The sequence below is a fragment of the Zalophus californianus genome, chromosome 3 (assembly GCF_009762305.2).
Source record: "Zalophus californianus isolate mZalCal1 chromosome 3, mZalCal1.pri.v2, whole genome shotgun sequence".
Taxonomy (NCBI): Eukaryota; Metazoa; Chordata; class Mammalia; order Carnivora; family Otariidae; genus Zalophus; species Zalophus californianus.
In genome coordinates, this window is record NC_045597.1 from 157,376,802 (window position 1) to 157,395,292 (window position 18,491).

General features: G+C 40.8%; 1 protein-coding gene across 10 annotated transcripts in view; it reads right to left on the reverse strand.

Annotated features, from left to right (window-relative positions):
* ANKRD44 (ankyrin repeat domain 44) overlaps positions 1–18,491 on the reverse strand; it is a 321,576-nt gene that overhangs the window by 122,713 nt on the left and 180,372 nt on the right. For all 10 annotated transcript variants that reach the window (XM_027588508.2, XM_027588506.2, XM_027588511.2 and 7 more), the window contains 4 exons: positions 11,383–11,583; positions 10,973–11,060; positions 8,554–8,696; positions 7,586–7,798 (listed from right to left, as the gene is read on the reverse strand). In XM_027588508.2, the coding sequence (XP_027444309.1) occupies positions 7,586–7,798; positions 8,554–8,696; positions 10,973–11,060; positions 11,383–11,583 (645 nt within the window). The remainder of the gene's footprint in view (positions 1–7,585; positions 7,799–8,553; positions 8,697–10,972; positions 11,061–11,382; positions 11,584–18,491) is intronic.

Consider the following 18,491-nt stretch of genomic DNA (forward strand, 5'->3'; position numbering starts at 1 on the left):
AACAGAAACAGATTCATAAATACAGAGAAGAAACTGATAGTTGCCAGAGGAAAGGGGGTAGGGAGATAGGCAACATGGGTGAAGGGGGGACGGAGACACAAGCTTCCAGTCAAGGAATAAAAGGCATAGCATAGGGAATAGGGTCAATGATCCCGCAAGAGCTTTGCACAGTGACAGATGAGAGCTACACTTGCGGTGAGCTCAGCACAACGTCTAGAGAAAGTGAATCACTATATTGTACACCTGAAACTAATACATTGTACACCTAAAACATTGTATGTCAACTATATTCAAAAAAGAAACTATCTTAATTTTAAAAAAAGGAAAACACAGCAACCTAAAAATACATTTAAAAAATGACTCTCTGTTTTAAAAACTTCACAATGGGAACAAATAATCATTTGAACAAGTATTTCTCAGAGTGAACCAAGGACTAACTGCATCTAAACCACCTGGGGCTCTCGTTAGAAATGTGAGTTCTGTGCCCTAACCCAGACCACTGAATCAGAGCTGGGATAAAGGGGTCCCCATTTCTAACTTGCACAGCACGTTAAAGTTTAGGAGCCACTGCTTTAGACTGAGGGGGGCTGGAATAGTTTATAAAACCACAAGGGTTTAACAGAAGAATTTTTATTATATCCTGTAAGTCTATTCCTTAGAAAGGAAGAAAGGAGTTGTGCACAATCTTTGCCAAGGAAAGAGTTAATCAGAATGGTAAGTGCATCGAATCTTTATAGTGAAAAGTCATCAGGTAGATGGGGGGAAAATAGGATCTTTTCTCATCTAATATGATTATAACCAGAGTCAGAAAAGATTGAGAAAGGAAGATGGAAGTAAGCTTGAAGCTTTACTGAAATGGTATTTTTAGAGGAGAAGGAGCAGCAATCAAGAGAGTAGGGACACGATTACAGAAATCGCCGAGTTGACATTAACCTGTCCCTAGGTGGTGCTATTTCTTTAAATTTTGCCCCAATATTTTCTCTTAAATTTAATCGAAAACATAACTAATTAGCATTTGGTTAAAAATATATAAAGCCATAAATATTTCAGTGCTTAGATAATATCTTCATAAATATTTAGCTAAGCACTAAGCACCACGTCTAGAAAATAGCTTAAAGGCTTTACCAGGGAATAACCACCAACTTGGTAGTAACTACCTAAACTGCAGCCAGAGAGCCAAAGCAGAAGTAAACAGTTTCTGTGGTGTGCAGTTTACAAAGCTGGTTCCATTTCAGGGGTACAAACACCACACCCTTTTCTCCCACGGAGTGCTTGTGCCTTTGGTAAAGGGACAAATAGACAACCAAATTAAAATACAAAGGACAGCTATATCAGATCTATCTTTGCCTGGGTTTATCTATCACCAAGTCCAGTCCTGAGCTGATTTTTTTCCCCTGAGGCATATAGCGGCAGAAGGTGGGGGAGGTGGGGACAGGAAGCACTGAGAATATCATGGAGCCATTCTGGAACAGTTGTGCTTACATGGTTTGGATATAAAAGGAACTTGCTATTTCAAAAAGCCGTTGGAAACTAATGAAGGTCAAAGGATAATACTTTTTATTTAGTCTTTACTAGTTAGAACTCAGGATATTCAGGTGGAGACCAGGGACCCTACTGAGTTTCATTATCTGCCTGAGAAATCTGTCACATGGGGGGGGACTTGCTGTCACTGCTGTTTTAAGAACTTCAGACAAGGATAAAATATTCACTGCGTTGTCAAAGGAGAGGATATGTTCAATTCTTCCATTTATTCAAAGCTTTGCTTTTATAAGATTTTTTCTTAATTTCTAGTCTCTTTCCCATTTCTAGACTCATTTTCCCATCAGAGTTAGGGCTCAGAAAATTTTGTTATTTTGAGGTTTTTTTTAATTACGCAAGAAGCCCTTCTATTGATTTAGGCACGGCTCAGCCATGGTCATGAAGGAAAACCAAAAAAGAGTAAGAATATTTTGCGACTATCAGTACTCTTTCAGGGCAGAATTTAGCATCCTTCAAGGAAGATCAATCCTTGAACTAAATGGAGTGTTTCAATTTCCTTCACCAGCATTCTCCTCAGAAGTCCATTCATGTCTTCCACACCAAATGCCTTCTTTCCTCATCCTCCAACACCCCCCAAACCTTCCCTAAACTCATAGACGTTGTTACCACCCAAGAACTTGAAGGCATTGCGTTGTCTGTGGCATGTGCCTCCTGGAGTCACACAGCTCAGTGAACTTACTAGAAGGCAACAGAGCCTCTATAAGATAACATCAAGGCCAGTCTGCAGGGGGTTAGAGGAAATGTGTCAGAAACCCACAAGGGCCCTCTAATTCAAGGGAAGAGCAATCTAAAACCCTAATTTGCAAAAAAGCCATACATAGTCCAATTTTTTAAATGGCTCACCATTTACAATGTCTATGAGTTTAGGGAAGGTTTGGGGGATGTTGGAGGATGAGGAAAGAAGGCATTTGGTGTGGGAGACATGAATGGATTCTAAAGGCCAGAGATGGTACCTGGTCGGTTCTCATTCATTCCTCTCCTTTTTCCTCATATCCTCTCCAAAGTTCCAATCGTAATATCCTTATCACTGCTTTCTTCCTCTTGCCTCTTCCAGTTTTCACCTTCGACCTCTGCAGTGCAACTCATTCTATAATTTGGACCTGGTACATATAAAGAAGGGAGCTGGTTCACTTCAGGAGATGTGTGATGGACTTCAGCCCCAGTGTCTGAGGGCTACACAGCCTAAGGGCCCAGGGACAGAAAAGAAGTCAGACCGTGGGCAGTCTGAATGTTAATGACTGGGAGGTAGGCAACCAGGCAAGGGTAATTTCTGAACCCATCTAAGCAGTATTTGGAAGAGCTATGTATTTAGTGCCTTCTTTAACATTTTGAATGCTTCCAGAAAGAGTTCTGGGATGCTACAGGAATTACAATGCAGTCTGTAATGGAGAAGAAAAATTATTTTGTATCTTCTCATGCTCTTCCTATTTGCAAAATACAAGTGAACCTTCAATGGATTATCGTATAAAGTATTGTGTCTTTATTATTTATCACAATTAAACCGACATTACAAAGTCAGAGACAGGGCCATGGTCAATCTAAGGAAAATGAAGGATTGTAAAATGTGCACAGGACACACATCCTACCTTCTCTCTCCATCATCTTGTAAATTGCTCATGAAGACATCACTTTTAGTATTTTGTGAGGATAGGGGAAAACAAAATGAACATGTGGGTAGGTACTGGTTACGTTTCAATATGCTGTTTCCCCCAAACTTCAGAAAATCTAAACAAATACAAATTGTCTTGCGATCTACAAACACTTTTAAAATCCAAGGAGCAATGTGGTACAGAGAGATAACAACTTCAATTAGAAAGCCACATCCAGAGTCAGACAAAATGGCTCCATGGAAATGGCAGACGATCGTGCCTCCAGAGTGCATCTGGAATCGTGAAGGAGGATTCAAGAGAAGGAAACCGGAGGATGTAAACAGAGGAGATGAAAGGAGACTGAGGGAGAAGGCTAGATTTTAACCAAAGTCCCATTTATGCAGATCAGATAATATATAAACCTAAGTCTCAGATTTTAAAAAAAGGTATTTCTCATATTCTACTGATGATTAGCAGTCTATGGGGGAAAATTAATTATTAAAATTAAGGAGCCATGCTTTCCAGGTCCATTTTATGGGGGACAAGGCTGCCATAAACTGCCATAAACTCCATATATAGCTGGAGTCCCTAAACTACTCTGAACTGAGCACTGGGTCAGGTAACTGGGGGGAGTAGGTGGGTGTTCCAGAAAGTGGCCTTCTAGCCTTGTTGTCAGGCACACGGAGAGCATCAGTCGGCATGCTTTCAAAAGGGGAATGGAGAACATCAGACAACCCCCTGAATTAATTAAGTGAAGGCTGGTGAAGAGAGCTACTTTATTTAACTTCAGTAATACTTTTCCTTTCTTTGGAGAATTGGAGGATGTCCTTCAGATACCAGCATGGCAACACAAGCGTCACAAGTTTCGGGGACACCGCCAGTTCGGCCACCTGTTAACCTCCTGTCTTCTCACCACCATCCTCTGCGACTTCAACACTATACGATGACTCTTCCCACCTCGGGTTACAGTTCTTTGGTCTCCTTGATGCCCCCGTAGACCTCCCCTTACCCCCATTTAGGACCTTGGATGGGCTCCACTTACAAAATACGGAACTCTGAAATTCTCTTTATCTATTCTGCTTCTTCATTTCTGCCTGTTCTCTACCTCCATGAAGACATTGTACTCCCCTCCATTTCCTTTCTATTTTCTTTAACTCTTCTTTTTTCATCTGTTTTTTGGTTCTTCCTCCTCTTCCTCCCGACCCTAAGACTAAAGGGATCCTGGCACCCTTCATCCCTTTCTCCACTCATGCTATGATGTACTCTCTCCTCGGGTGACCTCACCCTTTTCCAGCCTCCAAGATCCAGCACCTGTGTGAATGAGGCAGCCTAAGATTTTTCCTCTATGCTCTTCTGCTCTCCCACACTGGAGGGTCGCATGTTCCATCATTGGTTTTCTCAGACTGGCTGTACTAAAGGCTCAAAATCACCCGCTCAAAAACTAAACTTAACAGGGGCGCCTGTGTGGCTCAGTCATTAAGCGTCTGCCTTCGGCTCAGGTCATGGTCCCAGGGTCCTGGGATCGAGCCCCGCATCGGGCTCCCTGCTCAGCGGGAAGCCCGCTTCTCCCTCTCCCACTCTCCCTGCTTGTGTTCCCTCTCTCGCTGCATCTCTCTGTCAAATAAATAAATCTTAAAAAAAAAAAAAAACTAAACAGTTTTACCTCGTAAGCCTACTCTTTCTCCTGATGTCCCTCTTAACAACAAAACAATAGTCATTTATTGAGAGCTTGCCATGTGGCAGAAACCATTCTAAGTAGTTTCTATAAGATAACTGGTTTAATCCTCACAGCGGTTCCATGAAGAAGATGCAACTATTTCCCAAATTTTACAGACAAACAGACACCCAAGAGAGGTTGTTTCTGATTATATAATTACTGAAAGTCAAGGCTAGGACTGGAATTGAGGCAGCCTAGCTCCAGAACTGAACATTTAACCCCTATGCTCTGTCACCTCTGAATCAGATTTCAATTCTACACTTGTCTTCAACTCCTCCAACTCCTATCCAACCAAATTTCATTGATTTTCTTTCTGCAAAGCCTCTGTCTTCTGTTGGCTGTGCCCCTCCCCTGTCCTCAGTACCTCTTATCTAGACGAGTTTTACCGACTTCCAGTTATTCTCTAATTGTGTCCTGTCTAGGTCCACTATACCTGAATTTTCTTTTTATAAAAACAAAAAATTTTTTTTTCACCTGGATATAAAAATAACACATGCTCATGTATCACAACCAGAAGATTAAAACAAATATATAAAAATGAAACTAAAAATCCAAATCATAATTTTGCCTCTCTGTAGTGATAACATATTGGTATATATTCCAAGTATTTTTCTCCTTCTATGCATATAACCCAGACACATAACTTTTTTAAAATTAAAAAATGAGATCATATTTACTTATTGCATATTAGTTTTTTCACAAATAACACTAGGTTATTACTAGTCTTTTTCATATTTTCCAATCTTTTTTTTTTAAGATTTTATTTATTTATTTGACAGAGAGAGACACAGTGAGAGAGGGAACACAAGCAGGGGCAGCGGCAGAGGGAGAAGCGGGTTTCCTGCTGAGCAGGGAGCCCGATGTGGGGTTCCATCCCAGGACCCTGGGACCATGACCTGAGCCAAAGGCAGACGCTTAACAACTGAGCCACCCAGGCGCCCCCATATTTGCCAATCTTAAAGGCAAATATACTTGTGCATTAGTTTGCATTTTTCTAATCACTAATGATATTGTATATTTTTCATAGGTTTAATGAATATTGTTTTTCCTCTCTTGTGACTTGCCTTTACACGTATTTTCTAGTAGGTTATCAGACTTTTTCTCATTGATTTATGTGAGCTCTTTATATATTAAATGTATTAACTCTTTGCTCATCATGTATAATGCAGAAACATTTCTCTGAGTTGTTCCTCTTTCAATTTTGTATACGTTAGGGTTTTTTGTTTTTTGGGTTTTTTGTTTTGTTTTGCCATATAAACATTTAAAATGTTTATGTCATCATATATACAATTTTTTTTCCTTCCTGTTTTCTGTCTCTGGTGTTCTGTGACCAGATTACTATTTCTAATGCTCAGTTTGGATCACAAGACCTCTATAATGACTAGTGGTCCCCACAGCTTATAGAAGCCCAAATCCCTCAGTCAGTTGATAAGCCTTCTTCCTTGGTCCAGTCACATTTCAGCTTGTTCCTGGCTCCTTTCTTTCATACAGTTTCTCCTCCCTTCAAGCTCAATAAATCGCTCTTCTGGAAATTTGTCTCATATTTCCCCACTATTAGAAATTATAAGAAAAATGTAAAAAGATTTTAATAGTGAATAGGGAAGGTCATTAAAATGGATTGATCCAATATTCTTAAAATTAAATCTCAGAAAGAATCATTTTTCAAAAGCAGAGGCAGAATACACTGGGACCTGCTTTAGGATTGCTGCGTGCTGGGGAGAAGGGAAGCTGAGGATGAGCACAAAGTCCCTCATACAGGTGAGGATGGTCCACTACAATCTAAATGCGTTCACAGTGATGTAATCTGGATGGCGAGGGCGGTGCCTAAGTTCCTCTTGGTTATCTGTTACAGTGAGCTAACTACTAGCCTAGAGTCTACCCAAAGCTTTTCCTATCTGGAACTCCCAAACTCTTTGTTCATGTGGTTCTCTCTATCTGAAATGCCCTCTCTCAGATTCTATCTCTTCTCATCTCAACTGATACCAATCTTCCGACTCTCAGCTCAAAAGCAGGCGTCATTTTTGATCCCCAAGCAGGAAGCAAGCGTTGACTTGCTTCTTATAGTTTGCAATACTCTATTACTCTCTCATGCCACTCATTACATTCTCTCTTGTCTCCTGCGCATCGTAGCACACTATGTCCTTACCGTACTGTAAATTCCTTGAGAGCAGAGCTCATAGCTCATCCTGGAGCACTCCCTCAGAACCAAACAGAGGGCACTAGATAGTCCTCAGTAAGTTTGCTGAATAAAGACTATTAGGACCAGTTGACCACTATTAGGTCAATGTTACATTACTACAGTCACTACCTACTGTTTACTATTGGAAGTGTCTGAGAAACTCCTTGGTGGGCCATGCCAGGGTTAGGAACAGACCTGAGATCATTGGATTAGGCTTTCCTTTGATTCTCAGCAACTCTGCCATATCAGCTCAACATCCACCTCCGTGTTAGAAACTAGGCCATGTCAATATCCCTGGGACCCAGTCTTTGCTCCAGAACATTCACTAAGCTACCAAAAGCAGGTGGCTAGAACCTCAGTGCCTTCCAGCTGGTCCTACCACTTCTGCAGTAACAACACAGCTAAGTTTCCGTAGCAGGCCAATATAGGACAAGGCTGTGGGAGTCAAGGTACTCAGAATTCCGATTCTAAAACAGGACAGCATTTACAAGAGTTGATTTTGCTCAAACAGAGGCTCAATGCAGAGGTATCTAGCAGAGAGAGAGACTAAGAGTGTCGTACCTGGATGTTAACATCTGCCCCGTTGTTTACTAATAGTTCAAGACACAAAGCACCGTGTGTGGAGGCAGCAGCAAAATGCAAAGGGGTGAACCCGCTGTTGTTGGGCTGGTTCACGTTAGCACCGTAGTCAGTCAGCTCATTAACTACAGCATCCTGCCCGTTGTAGCAGGCCAGGTGAAGGGCTGTGTTTCCATAGATGTTGATTTCGTCGATCTGCAAATGAATCCAACAGAGGGCAGGTAAAATCACTGTCTTCATTGCATTTGCTGTTGGCGGGTTGGGAGGGGCGGAGGGAGAGAAAGACTCTTAAGCAGATTCCGTGCTCAGCATGGAGCCTGATGTGTGGCTTAATCCCAGGACCCCAAGATCATGACCTGAGCTGAAATCAAGAATCAGATGCTTAACTGACTGAGTCACCCAGGCACCCCATACACCACAATTTAGAAGACTAAATGCTGAAGGTAGGATGAAGAACCCTAGCCCGTCTAAAAAATGACTAATATGTATTACATGCAATATATATGTTTAAATATTTCTCTATGTTGATATAGAAACTTAGCCTGTTTCTGGTTTTTCATTACTTGCTGTAGGCCCCCATTGCCCTTCATCAATTGCCCCTGGAAACTCAAAAAGATAGGATGCTAGAAAATAAGGTGGTTTTTACCCTCTTGAATTAAAATGCAAACAGGATTTAATTTCCCAACAACAGAAAACCCACAGGGGCACCTGGGTGGCTCAGTCGGTTAAGCGTCTGCCTCCAGCTCAGGTCATGATCCCAGGGTCCTGGGATGGAGTCCTGCATCAGGCTCCCTGCTCAGCAGGGAGTCTGCCGCTCCCCCTGCTTGTGTGCTTTCTCTCTCGTGCTCTCTTTCAAATAAATAAATAAAATCTTAAAAAAAAAACAAACCAAACCAAACATTAGAAAACCCACAAATATACCATGAATTGATGCATTCATCACAGCTCACCTCCACCCCCAGATTCAGGAGGTGTTTGACAACACTGATCTGTCCATTGGAGGCTGCAGCATGCAGAGGGGTATAACCCTTCTTATCCTTACACGTCACTTCTGCGCCGTGGTTGATGAGCAGCGCCACAACGTCCAGGTGGCCTTCACAAACAAAGCGGCAGAAAACATGGGTAGCCTTTTTAGGATAATTTGATGACTGATTCCACCTATATTATCACCATTAGCTTTTACTACCACCACCATTTTCAATGAGAACAAGGTCCTGCCAATATGTTAGTACCACAGCCTAAAAAAGAATTATGTTAAAATGAAAGCAATGCTTTTAAAAGCATTTCCCATTTCTTAAAGTCCAACACTGACAATTTGGTTTGGAAAAATTAATGAAAGAAAAAAAATCAATTAATCAGAATAACTCTACATTACTGTTAAATCATATGAAATTGCTGTTGCTTGACCTTTTTTTTTTTTTTGGACCACAAAAACGACAATTTCATACAGTTCAACTGAAAAGTATTCTTGTGAATTACTGGCTAAACATAAACCTTTCCAGTTTCAACTCCTGTTGGCATATTTTCTAGCATATTTTCCTTTGTACCCTATCTTACTATATATAGTACGATAAATGTATTTGACCTCTATATTGTGACTGAAGACTGTTTGATGCTTTGGGTCACTGCTGTAAATGTGGTTAAGGATTGAGGGGTAGAAGATAAGTACTGATTCCAAGGGTCTGAGATGTGCATGGGGTGAGTGTGAGTGTGTTTACATGTGTGTGTGTGAGAAAGAGAGAGATGGGGAGAGAGGTGTGTTTGGAGGGGGGAGAGAGTTGGGTGTGTGTATGAGACAGAAAGAGTTTGGTCATGGCTTGTTTTATTAAAATTTGACTTTTTCCCCCAAAACTTGTATGTAGAAAAATTATTTTCAGTTACTAGTGAGGCTACCTTAGTTCAAGTGGTGCTATCTTTTGTCTTTTGTCCTGTTTTGTCCTTTATTCCTTAAAGATAGTCATCTATGTATTTTTTCCTATTTGTATCCTGATGACAAACAAAACAATGACTTTACTTCTTTAAAGCAATTCTACACAAATGTTTTAACTGTATATCAGCAAAGAACAAACTTGAAACCCTAGGCTCTTTGCATCCCATCACACACTAATCTAGTGTGTGCTCTGCCTAAACAGCAGTCTGGCCAATGTACCCTGACTCCAGCCCCATAGGTACCATGCAGACATCCAATCTGCTTCCGTCATCTCCAAAGTCCATGTTGTCTTTTAAAAAAAAATGATAATGCTTGCAAAATCTTAAGAGTCTGGTTTTTTAAGCCCAAATATCCATTCAGACTCATCCACAGCCACATAATTTATTTCATCTCTACCCAACCTGTTCTCTTCCCCCCCCACCATTAACATTATTGTTGTTTATGATAATAAAAGGCCTGTAGGTTTGTTAAAAAGGATTCAGAAACCAAACTAACATTTCAGCATATAATATATCCCAGATCGTCTATATTGCAGATTTTTTTTACAAAAACGAGGACCATGCTATTATGATCTGTTTTTACTTAACACAGAATCTTTTGATGTTAATAAATACTAATGTCATCATCACTGTAGTTACTGCCCAGTGTCCCACTGGGCATTTCTTTATCATTAACCAACACAATCTCCAGGGGATGGGCATTCAGGTGGTTTATAACATAGGGCTGGTAGAATCCCACCTGCTTTTCCAATTGCAGGCCAGTCTCCGGTTACAAACACAAAGGAAGGATCCCAGTTCTTCGTTCCTCACAAGTCTACACTGAGAATAAACTCGGTGAGGCCTATCATTTGTCAGTGGCACTTGTGCCAACAAAAGTGAAAAAGAAAAACAGAAATCTAACTCCTTCCTTCATGTCTCCCAGCCCAGCTGGCAGAAGCAAGACCTGCAAGGCCAGGTTCACTGGCAGGAGAGTAGCAGGAGGATTCACAGCTACTGCTGTCACTTGAACTTACCCATCAGCCAGAGGGTGGTCCTTCCTTCCTTTTTGTTTCTTTCAAAAATACTTTTAAATAAAAGGACACATAGAATTTATGTCCTGGCTTTGCTAGCCACTCCTTGTTCTTTTTAAAACACTTTATTTTGCTGCCATAACAAGTTAAAAGAAGCACCATTTTGTGCGGCTTTCCCGTCCGGATTGAAACACATTCAATGAGGTCCAGGCTGTGACTCATCCCTCCTCCTCCCTGTGGGGTAAAATCAGTCTCTGACAGAGCAACTGTCCAACTAGAGTGCTCTATGCTTGCCAGTCAAGTGGACCAAATCTTCACTCAATTGGGCCCCAAGCTTGGAAAGAAGTCAGGCGTGCACAAAGGGAAAACCTACATGCTTCACAGCAGGCCCACAGCTTCTTTAGCTACAGTCGTCTGCAGGAACCCTTACCCATATAGGCCGCCCAGTGCAGAGCACGCCGGTCCTTCTTGTCAAATGCATTGATGTTTGCTCCTTTGGCCAAGAGTAAATTGACCATCTGAAAGAAAACCAACATGCAGATAATCTGAGTCAAATTAACATCAAATCCAAAGGCAGGTCAGTGACCCGGAATTCAAACACAGTAGGAAGCTGACGTCACAGACAACCCTGTGGCACACATGTCAGAGGAGAAGCCCGAGGAGGCAGCTACTTTTGCAACCCACTGGCTGTACATTTAAAATGGGCTATTGTTGCCTGAGTTTTGGCATGCAGATAGCAGCTTCACACTCGCTAAAAGCCTCAGGAGTAAGATTAGGTTCCACTGGGGGTGAAGAGAGGCTCTCGGGAGATTTCCTGCTCCCGGTGATGAGGACACTCACCTCCACGTGGCCATTCAGAGCAGCGTGGTGCAAGGCTGTGCGCCCCCCTCGGTCAGAGACGTTGACACTGCTCAGCAGGGGAATGATCACTTCTGCACACTTTACAGCCTTATTGGCAGCCGCCACGTGGAGGGGGGTCTGCCAGTTCTTGTCCCTCGCGTTGACATCGGCCGAGTGCTTAATCAATACTTGCACTGCTTCCTACAACAGAAGCAGAGTTTGCAGGGGTCACTGACAAATGCTCAGTCGATGCTTATTGAATAGAAGATGCTTCACCAGACCCCGGAACTACAGGAAAGGAAGGCTCCGTGCCCTCCCACACTGGCTCAAGATGTATATTCTTCTCAGAAAAGCAAGGTAATATGTGAGAAAGACCAAAAGAGTGGCATAGGTGAAAACAGATTCACTTTATCTTTCTTTGTTAGGCCAAGAGCCCTGGCATATCTTTAAAACCAAATAAACCTTTTAAGCATAAGGTTTCTTAACAGGGTGTAAAGTACCCTTAGGCCAAATGAGAGCACTCGTGTGCAAGTGCACACTCCAGGGTAAAATACCCATAGGTCAAAAGTCCCCCGAAGATCATCTGAACTTGGAGGTGTTTGTCAGTGAACCTCCATCATCCAAAGCCCAAGGCCTCAAAGCCCTTCGGACATTCTTAGATCAATTTATAAACCTTTGGTTCTCACAGCCAACATCTTAACCCTCACTGCGTGATCAAGAGCAGTCAAGGGAAGATGTCTATTCCTACCTCAACTTGAAGCTACAAAATTGTTCCATATTATCCCAACTTTTTCCATGTTATAGTGGGGTAACTTCTTTTCTACTGTTGCATCCCTTCACCTTTACGGAGACTTACGCTTTTTGTTTTCCTTCCATTGACCTAATCAGCTTTTTTGCCTCTTGAACTATTACTCTCAACCGTGGCTGGGCGATGGAATCACCCGGGGAGCTCTTAAAAATACAGATGGCTGAGGTGCCTGGGTGGCTCAGTTGGTTAAGTGCCTGAGTCTTGATCTCAGCTCAGGTCTTGATCTCAGGGCCGTGAGTTCGAGCCCCCTTTTGGGCTCAACACTGGGCATGGAGCCTACTTAAGAAAAAAAAAATACAGATGGCTGGTGCCACACCAGAGATTTTAACTGGCCTTAGATTTCTGTAAAGCCCCCAGGGGACTTTGTTGTACAGCTAGGATTGAGGACACTCTTCTGTTCCATCAAGAAAATGATACAGCTTCTCTCAAGATGGGAATGACTGTTGGTTGTTTCTCTTTACTTCTAGAGACATCCCTGGAGCCAGTTAGTGGGACTCCTTTATGCACGTCTTCCTAATGTGGCATCAATAAACCAGTGAAAGGCGCCACACTGCTGACACCCCTCACGGACCAAAAACTCACCCCCATCCACCTTATTCCTCACAGGCCTGAACTGTCCAAACCACTTCATCATGCAGGTACATAAAAGTGCTCAGATAGTAGATTAACGTAGATAGTGGATAGTTAAAATTAACGTTTTTTATCAGGGACATAAATAATGAAGGAAAAAAATGTTCTATGAATCAGTAATAGCAACATTCTGAGATGAATGGCTAACACAGTAGACTAAGAGCGAAAAAATTTAGTTTCGCAAATTAGAGAATACAGTTGAAATATGCAGTATGACTCTATTTAGATGCTACAAACAAGAAACCCATTGGGCCCAAGCAAACAGTTTGTTAAAACTACCAAAAAGGAAAAAAAAAAAAAGATATATGCCACCCATCCTCAGCAAGACAACCAAGTAATGACTACTAAACATTCCTGGAGCTCATTTTAGAGTGAAACATGTGTATGTGTATTCTCATGCTCACCTACTAGGTGCAAAACACTAAGGAAGACTGAAAGAAACATGAGCCAGACTCTGTTCTAAAAGCTAGCTGGGTGAACAAAAAACAAAAGAAAAGCAAAGCCACAATATAAGAGGTAAGATTTAAATAAGAAAAAAAAATGATATTTTTGTCAACTTTGGTCTCAAAAATTGGGAGGTTTATGTAGATACGTACATACAACCTATTGTGATATGGGAACCTCCATTTGTGTTTATTTTCTTTACAAAGGAAAGCATCGTAGCTGGTATTTAACTCTGGGTTGGCACTGTGCCCTCAGTCAGCTGAGGACCTTGCCCTGTAGGATCTGAGACACCCTCCGGGAAGAGAGGAACTTCCACACGCGGAGGGGGTGAGGCTCATGCTCTCTGTTCATTTGCTCTGAGTGCACAGAAATGCACAGTGACGGGCCCGCCAGATCCAGCTACAGATTGTGATGCGTGCCCTTTGACTAAAAACATCCCCAGATGGGCAGGATGTATGAAAGGAACCTGCAGATTAAAGATGATAATACAAACGCAAATGTAAATAACACGGGGTCACAGAGCTGACGCTTCTACTCCGAGTAAAAGCTTTCTATACATTACAAGGTAAAAATAATGACAAATTTAATCAGATCTGACAAGAGCTTGGCCAAAACAGAGGAAAATCATCAGTAAGTCTATTAGCTTTGTGGTTATGTAAGACTACGATAAATGAAAAGCCTCACCCTAAGTATATTGTGATATACTTGAAATATTAGCTAATAGCAGTAGTTCCTATATGTAATTCATAAATAAATGAGATGCACATTTTGAAGATGCATGCTGAAAAAGTTTTGCAGAGATATTGCCAAAAAGGCTGGAGATAACCACATAAAGCAATACGATAAAAAATGGTATAATATCCTTTTCACATATTCACAGCACATAAAAATATATACTATCATTTTTAATACCTTTGCCTTGTGCATTATTTTACTGTACTTTACAGATTCTTGCTTGGCATTACATATTACATAAATTCAGAATAGACTAACAAACCAAAAATATGCAGGAACAATTCATAAATTTATACTATTTGGACATAAGACCAATGAATTCATGAAAAACTTGTTTTTATTTTTTTATTTTTTAAAGATTTTATTTACTTATTTGAGACAGATTGAGGAGAGACAGAGAGAGAGTGCAAGCAAGGAGGAGAGGGGGAAGCGGGCTCCCCGCAGAGCAAAGAGCCCGCGGCGGGGCTCGATCCCAGGTCGTTGGGACCATGACCTGAGCTGAAGGCAGACGCCCAACCGACTGAACCACCCAGGTGCCCCAAAAAACCTTTTTTTAAAGATAACAAAATTAGATAATAAAATTTCCTAAAAAATTAGAAAAGGAAGAGGTTCAAGTTCATTGATCAGAAGGGAACAAAAAGAACTGGACAGGGTCTCTAATCAATCTCTTTTCATGTGAACTTTAAGCAAGTCCCAGTGTGAGTGCCAACTTCATCATGTTTGTCTCTCCTACCAGCACTCACTGTCATAGCTCAAGGATGCCTAGAATAACCACTACTTCTACTTATCTACTTTTATAAAATGCTTTAACTTTGGCATTCTTCAGTTTTATTTCTCTATCTGCTTAGGGAATGAATTGCATAGTTTTCATCTTGACAAGGACTATATCAAGAAATACTTAGTATACAAAGGAGGCTATCTTACTTAATTTCCAAAAATTAACTTTTTTCATGAAAATACAAGTAGTCTAAAGTGATTATGGATTAGCTTCACAGACGTACAGATATTAGAAGTAGAGAAGGCCTCAGGCGTCATCTGGTCTGACCCCTTCATTTGATGGGCAGCTTCATGTTATAGGCAAGGTGGCTGAGTCAAGGGCAATGATCTGTCAGCCGAGCTGATTAAGAATCTAGCTCAGGTGTTTTCTACTAGGCCACAGCTTACTCAATGGACAGTATCGGCCAAGCACGCTGACATAAATGTTTTTAAATGTTAACTCTCCTTATTTAAATTTTTTTAACTCTGAAGTTTTACCCTGCCAAACCTGCTTAATACATTAATAGAAATTTAATATAATACTTCAGAAAAAACAAAGCTTTGCTTTAAAAAAATAATTTCCTACAAATCAAAACCACAATGAGATACCACCTCACACCCGTCAGAATGGCTAAAATTAACAAGTCAGGAAACGACAGATGTTGGCGAGAATGCGGAGAAAGGGGAACCCTCCTACTGTTGGTGGGAATGCAAGCTGGTGTAGCCACTCTGGAAAACAGTATGGAGGTTCCTCAAACAGTTGAAAATAGAGCTACCCTACAACCCAGTAATTGCACTGCTGGGTATTTACCTCAAAGATACAAATGTAGTGATCCAAAGGGGTACGTGCACCCCGATGTTTATAGCAGCAATGTCCACAATAGCCAAACTATGGAAAGAGCCACAATGTCTGTCGACAGATGAATGGATAAAGAAGATGTGGTGTATATACAATGGAGTATTACGCAGCCATCAAAAAAATGAAATCTGCCATTTGCTATGACGTGGATGGAACTAGAGGGTATTATGCTAAGCAAAATAAGTCAATCAGAGAAAAACAATTATCATATGATCTCGCTGATATGTGGAATTTGACAAACAAGGCAGAGGATCATGGGGGAAGAAAGGAAAAAATGAAATGGGACGAAACCGGAGAGAGAGACAAACCATAAAAGACTCTTAATCTCAGGAAACAACCTGAGGGTTGCTGGAGTGGTGGGGGGTGGGAAAGATGGGGCGGCTGGGTGATGGACACTGGAGAGCGTATGTGCTATGGTGAGCGCTGTGAATTGTGTAAGACTCATGAATCACAGACCTGTACCCCTGAAACAAGTAATACATTATATGTTAATAAAAAATAAAAAAATAAAAAGATAATTTCCTTTTCTAAAATTGCATTTCTCTTTCAAAAATTTTAATCTTGAAAGCACTTCAACTTGGTTTCAAGAGAGAGTAATTTTATGGCTATTTAGGAAATTAATGATTTTTGTAATCAAAAGAAGTCTCTCTTTTCCAGTTTCACACACTGGCTAAAAATTTAATGTCTAGGGGCCTACTCTGACAAAAATTTGCAAGATAAAAAGAAAACTAATATGGGAGAAGGGAAGCTGAACACTTTCTGAATCAAGAAAAGATACTTAAATAGTGCTTCTTTGTGGTGAAGGACCAGTTTTTAAAAAATTATCTCAAATTCATCATGAGTCAATACTTTTATAAAATACAATAAAAAGTTGGGGCACCTGGGTGGCTCAGTCAGTTAATTGGCCATCTTGGTTTTGGCTCAGGTCGTGATCTCAGGGTCTTGAGATCAAGCCCTGCCTCGGGCTCTGCACTCAAGACAGAATCTGCTTGAGATTCTCTCTCTCCCTCTCTCTCTGTCCCTCCTGCTCACACTCTCTCTCTCTCAATAAATAAATAAATCTTAAAAAAATACAATAAAAAGTAATTAGTAGAATAATAAAATGAAAAAAGACAAAGAGAAATCATGAACTCGATTCTTTTATTATTAATCATATTTAGCAGGCATGACATGACTCTATCAAAGAGCTCTAAAAGTTTCTGAATGCTTACTCTTTTCACAACAGTCTTAAGACAAAAGCTCACAGGCTGAGACCGGTACACAAGCCACACTGTGAGTAATGCTCCTTCAAAGCCTTTGTTTCTTTTTTAATGAATAAACATGTGTGAGGATTCCAGCATTTCTTCCGAATGGAGGCATCAGCCCAGTTAGCAGTCAGTCTTAGGACTGCACACCTCCTTGGATTACGCTCCATAGGAGGCTGTGCTATATCAATCATGGAAATAAGAGAGGGAGGAACTGTCATGGGATGTCACACAGAAGGGAACTGGAGATGGCATTTGCAGTCAGTTTATTTCTACTTTTTATGACTTTCTCTTTTCACAAAAGGCCACTCCAACTCTGTAATAAGAAGTAGAAACATACACTGTGGCACATGGAAAAGACGAGAAGAAACAGGATGCGTGTGTCTTAAAAACTATTGCCCTTAATATTTGTTTCTTCCCTCTCAAATGTGCATTGCATTTAAGTGGTCATAAATTACTCATGGAAAAGTAATTGTTTATGACTATCCAGAGTCCTGCCAGGCATAAACAATGTCAAATTTTATAAACTGTAAGTTGCTTTAGACTGGGGTCTGAGTCTTACACAACTTTCTGTACTCTCCCCAAAGCTTTGTGCATATCATATACTCAATATATTTGGATAGAATAAATATAGTGGTATAATCATTAGCAAACTCTCTAAGTAAGGCTCAGAGGTTAAAATGGAATAGCGCACAGAAAGTGCTCAGCATACTGCCTAGCACACACTAAGTGCTCAATAAGTGCTCACTGTGACAATATATATTTGGACACAACATCCTCATTTCTATAGCCTAAAGACAGGATACATTTCTATAACCTAACCACATTTACCATGGGCTGATGTCCCTGAGGCTGCATTCAAGTCCTGAAGGCATTTACTCTATTACTGAAATCATTTGAGGCTTTTATCCTCTATTGATTAGAGCAATTTCATATTCTGTAAGAACTGCATAAATCGGTACCCAATTAAGTCATTCAATTCATCGAAAATTCCTCCAAAAGTACTCATTATTAAATTGAACTCGCCCTTTGTTATTAGAATTATTATTAGGGTACAATTATTCTAAGAACTAGCAGTACAACGGGGACTCACTGGAGACTTTGGGATATGAATGAACTCAAAGGAAACTATTCAAGAAATGCTGGCTTTCAGAGGAAAAAAATGAAACAAGATGAAACCAGAGAGGGAGACAAACCATAAGAGACCCTTAATCCTAAGAAACAAACTGCGGGTTGCTGGAGTGGAGGGGGGTGGAGAGATGGGGTAACTGGGTGATGGACATTGGGGAGGGTATGTGTTGTAATGAGCACTAGGTATTATATAAGACTGATGATTCACAGATCTGTACCCCTGAAACAAATAATACATTATATGTTAATTAATTGGATTTAAATACATAACTAAATCTTAAAGAAGTAGTAGTAGTGGTGGTGGTGGTGGTGGTGGTGGTGGCTTTCAACACTGGGAAGGCCAGATACTAAAGTATTCCCAGTCTTCAATCTCAACTCTCAGAGTGTGGTATATAGACCACATGCATCAGAATCTTCTTTTTAAAATGCAGATTTCTGGGCACAACCCCAGGCTTCATCAAAATCTCTGGAGATGAGGTTCTAGAACAGGTACTTGTGACAA